This window comes from Onychostoma macrolepis, chromosome 07 (genome assembly GCF_012432095.1).
Source record: "Onychostoma macrolepis isolate SWU-2019 chromosome 07, ASM1243209v1, whole genome shotgun sequence".
Classification (NCBI taxonomy): domain Eukaryota; kingdom Metazoa; phylum Chordata; class Actinopteri; order Cypriniformes; family Cyprinidae; genus Onychostoma; species Onychostoma macrolepis.
Window position 1 is genome coordinate 49015440 of NC_081161.1, and position 3194 is coordinate 49018633.

At 41.9% G+C, this 3194-nt stretch overlaps 2 protein-coding genes across 2 annotated transcripts; both read left to right on the forward strand.

The window, feature by feature from the left end:
* Positions 1-831: 831 nt before the first annotated feature.
* Positions 832-1646, forward strand: LOC131544189 (histone H3). Its single transcript, XM_058782250.1, has one exon. It carries the CDS (start codon positions 876-878, stop codon positions 1284-1286), a length of 411 nt encoding a protein of 136 aa, XP_058638233.1. The 5' UTR covers positions 832-875; the 3' UTR covers positions 1287-1646.
* Positions 1647-2400: 754 nt separating this feature from the next.
* Positions 2401-2855, forward strand: LOC131544200 (histone H2B 1/2-like). Its single transcript, XM_058782260.1, has one exon. The coding sequence runs from the start codon at positions 2431-2433 to the stop codon at positions 2803-2805; it is 375 nt and encodes a 124-aa protein (XP_058638243.1). The 5' UTR covers positions 2401-2430; the 3' UTR covers positions 2806-2855.
* The last annotated feature ends 339 nt before the right edge of the window (positions 2856-3194 follow it).

Here is a 3194-nt window from a genome sequence, read left to right on the forward strand (position 1 = left end):
TCTAAAGCTTGTGATAGAGTTAATCATAGAAAGTTGTTCAGTAAACTGCGACAAATCGGCCTACACCTAATACCATAGAATTGTGACAATTGTAATGCAGAGTATGCAGATAAAGTGAGGTAATTGTGTCTCGGATTCATTTAGAGTAATTAATGGAGTGCAGCAAGGAGGTCTACTTTCACCAGCGCTTTTTAATGTCTATAATTAATTTTCAGAAGAATGAAGTGACTGTGAGACTGGATGAATGAATGGTAAAACCATAATCAATCACTGAATGCTGGTTTTTCTCCGAGTAGTGTTGTTTTTCAGCAGCTGCTAAATATATGTTCTGATTATGGGATTAGATATGATGTGCAACAAAATACTAAAAACAGTGCTGCCGTGATATGCAGAGACCTTAATATCCCAGATTTTTATTTCTGAGGGCAAGTATTAAATGTGTGATAAAGCAAAAATAAATAAGTAAACAAATAAATAAAAGGAGACATGTAATTAACAATGTGATGATGATGATATGTAAAGGGAGTGTCATATATTATACGCTATCAGTCACCTGTCAGGAAGTTGTTTTTTTTTTTTTGTTGTGCTGTTTTGTATTTTGTGTTTTTCTAACAGACCTTGATTCTGGAAATAAATTTGAATGAATGAATAAATGAATGATGTTTAAAGTACTAAACAGAACAAAGTGTTCGAAAAGAGAAGCTGCGCAGTCATTGGCTAGCAGTCATGAGCAGACTTCACACATCAGCCAATCACAAGCCAGACCCCTATGACATCATAAGCTCCTGACCCTATGAGGGTTTAAAAGCAGACGCGGAACAGAGAGCAGTATATTTTCTACGTACTCGGAGCAGAGGAAGAGGTTAATCTTCGTGATGGCAAGAACCAAGCAGACGGCTCGTAAATCCACCGGCGGCAAAGCCCCGAGGAAGCAGCTCGCTACTAAAGCCGCCCGGAAGAGCGCCCCAGCCACCGGCGGCGTCAAGAAGCCCCACCGTTACAGGCCCGGGACCGTGGCTCTCCGAGAGATCCGCCGTTATCAGAAGTCCACCGAGCTGCTGATCCGCAAACTGCCTTTCCAGCGCTTGGTGCGAGAAATCGCGCAGGATTTCAAGACGGACCTGCGCTTCCAGAGCTCCGCCGTCATGGCCCTGCAGGAGGCCAGCGAGGCTTATTTGGTCGGTCTGTTTGAGGACACCAACCTGTGCGCCATCCACGCCAAGAGAGTCACCATCATGCCCAAAGACATCCAGCTGGCGCGCCGCATCCGCGGAGAGCGCGCTTAAACCCGCCGCTGCAGCCGCACCCCAAAGGCTCTTTTAAGAGCCACCAACACCGCACTGAACGAGACCGTTTCCACTGTAATGATTAATATAACGGATAGGAAGTTATCTTGCTCTTTGTCTGAATTTTTCTGCGTTATCAGTAACGTTAACTTTTCACTACACAGACAAACAATGCTGTTTCACAATAACACGCAATTCTCTTAAGTATATAAAAACAAATGTGTATATGATATATGGAAGTGCAATTATATAAATATTAAGTCAATATTATTTATTTTTTAATATATAAATTGTCTTTTTAATCTACGGTGAGCTTCGTTTACTTCGGTGCACATGTCCGCGGCTCCAGACCAGACTTCTGAGAGTCGAAGCGTCCACCAAATACATAAATACACATATTATGCAGGTGTGATCTCATAAATCGTCTTTGTCAAATTAATATGTTAAAATATGAATTTCAATGTGAAATACAGGACAGGGAAGGAAGGGTAAATAAATTATATATATATATATATATATATATTTGTAAAACTTGTTGACTGTTGGTGTTTAATACAGTGAGAATACAAATGTTCAGTTCAATGAGCAGAGAACTGTTTTTCAGAATTGGAGGTCTTGTAGTACTTAATTTTCCAGAAACGCGAACAATAAAATCACGTCTTTTTGTCTTACACAGCGTTTTCATTTGCTTGTTTAACGTTTTTTAGATGATTTACAAAAAGAGAAAACAATCAGATGGTTAGTGGTTCTGAAGTTACAGCAGAAGATACAACTTTTAAAATAAACGTTAATGCTCTTTTCTCCAAATTCCCTCAATGGGTCTTTAAGAGTTTTAAAATTACACTGTATGATATTTGAGGCCTAGTTGTTTTTGTATGGAATATGACTAACAAAAGAGCGGGAATTAAAAAAAAATGGAAGCTTAGTCACGTCAGTCAAACATAGAGCGGTGGGCGGGGCTGTCATTTCACCACCTGTGATTGGCCCTCGAGGTACTTGGAGTTGTCCAATCGCAGTCGAGTTTATGGGTGTGGTCTGTGGAAACACGCAATCAGAAGCTCCACATCTCTGTGTAAATTAGCATCGGTGAGTGAATAAACGGCTCTGTGCGGCTCTTTCTAATCATTGTCTCGTCAGCAGCATCATGCCTGAACCAGCGAAGTCCGCGCCTAAGAAGGGCTCCAAGAAGGCCGTCACAAAGACCGCGGGGAAGGGAGGAAAGAAGCGCAGAAAGACCAGGAAGGAGAGTTACGCTATCTACATCTACAAGGTGATGAAGCAGGTTCATCCCGACACCGGGATCTCTTCCAAGGCGATGGGGATCATGAACTCTTTCGTCAACGACATCTTCGAGCGCATCGCCGGTGAAGCGTCTCGTCTCGCTCACTACAACAAGCGCTCCACCATCACTTCCAGAGAGATCCAGACCGCCGTGCGTCTGCTGCTGCCCGGGGAGCTGGCCAAACACGCCGTGTCTGAGGGCACCAAGGCCGTCACCAAGTACACCAGCTCCAAGTAGAGCAGCCTGAGGCTGTTAAACACCCCCCAAAGGCTCTTTTAAGAGCCACCCATCTACTCGCTTAAAGAGCTTCTAATGTTGTAACTACTGTAATGTGACACTTCGTCAAACAGCTAAACTTTTTACTGGTTTTAGTTTAAGCAGTCACATTATATAAATGCAGTTCGATCCACAACAGAAAGTCCACTGTGATGTTTTTTTTTTTTTTTTTTTTAAACTACAATGTTCAAATCAAAAGGGTGTATAATTCAGTCATTCTACTGTAAAGTGCATTAGTAATTAGTTTAACTGCCTCATGATGCAACACATCGAATTGCTCCAGAACACCTTTACATGCAATTTTATATATATATATATATCATGTCACTGTAATCAAACGAAGGCAAAAC

Bases quoted from the DNA above. Each gene is read 5' to 3' on its own strand.
- LOC131544189 (XM_058782250.1), top strand. From the start codon at position 876: ATGGCAAGAACCAAGCAGACGGCTCGTAAATCCACCGGCGGCAAAGCC.
- LOC131544200 (XM_058782260.1), top strand. From the start codon at position 2,431: ATGCCTGAACCAGCGAAGTCCGCGCCTAAGAAGGGCTCCAAGAAGGCC.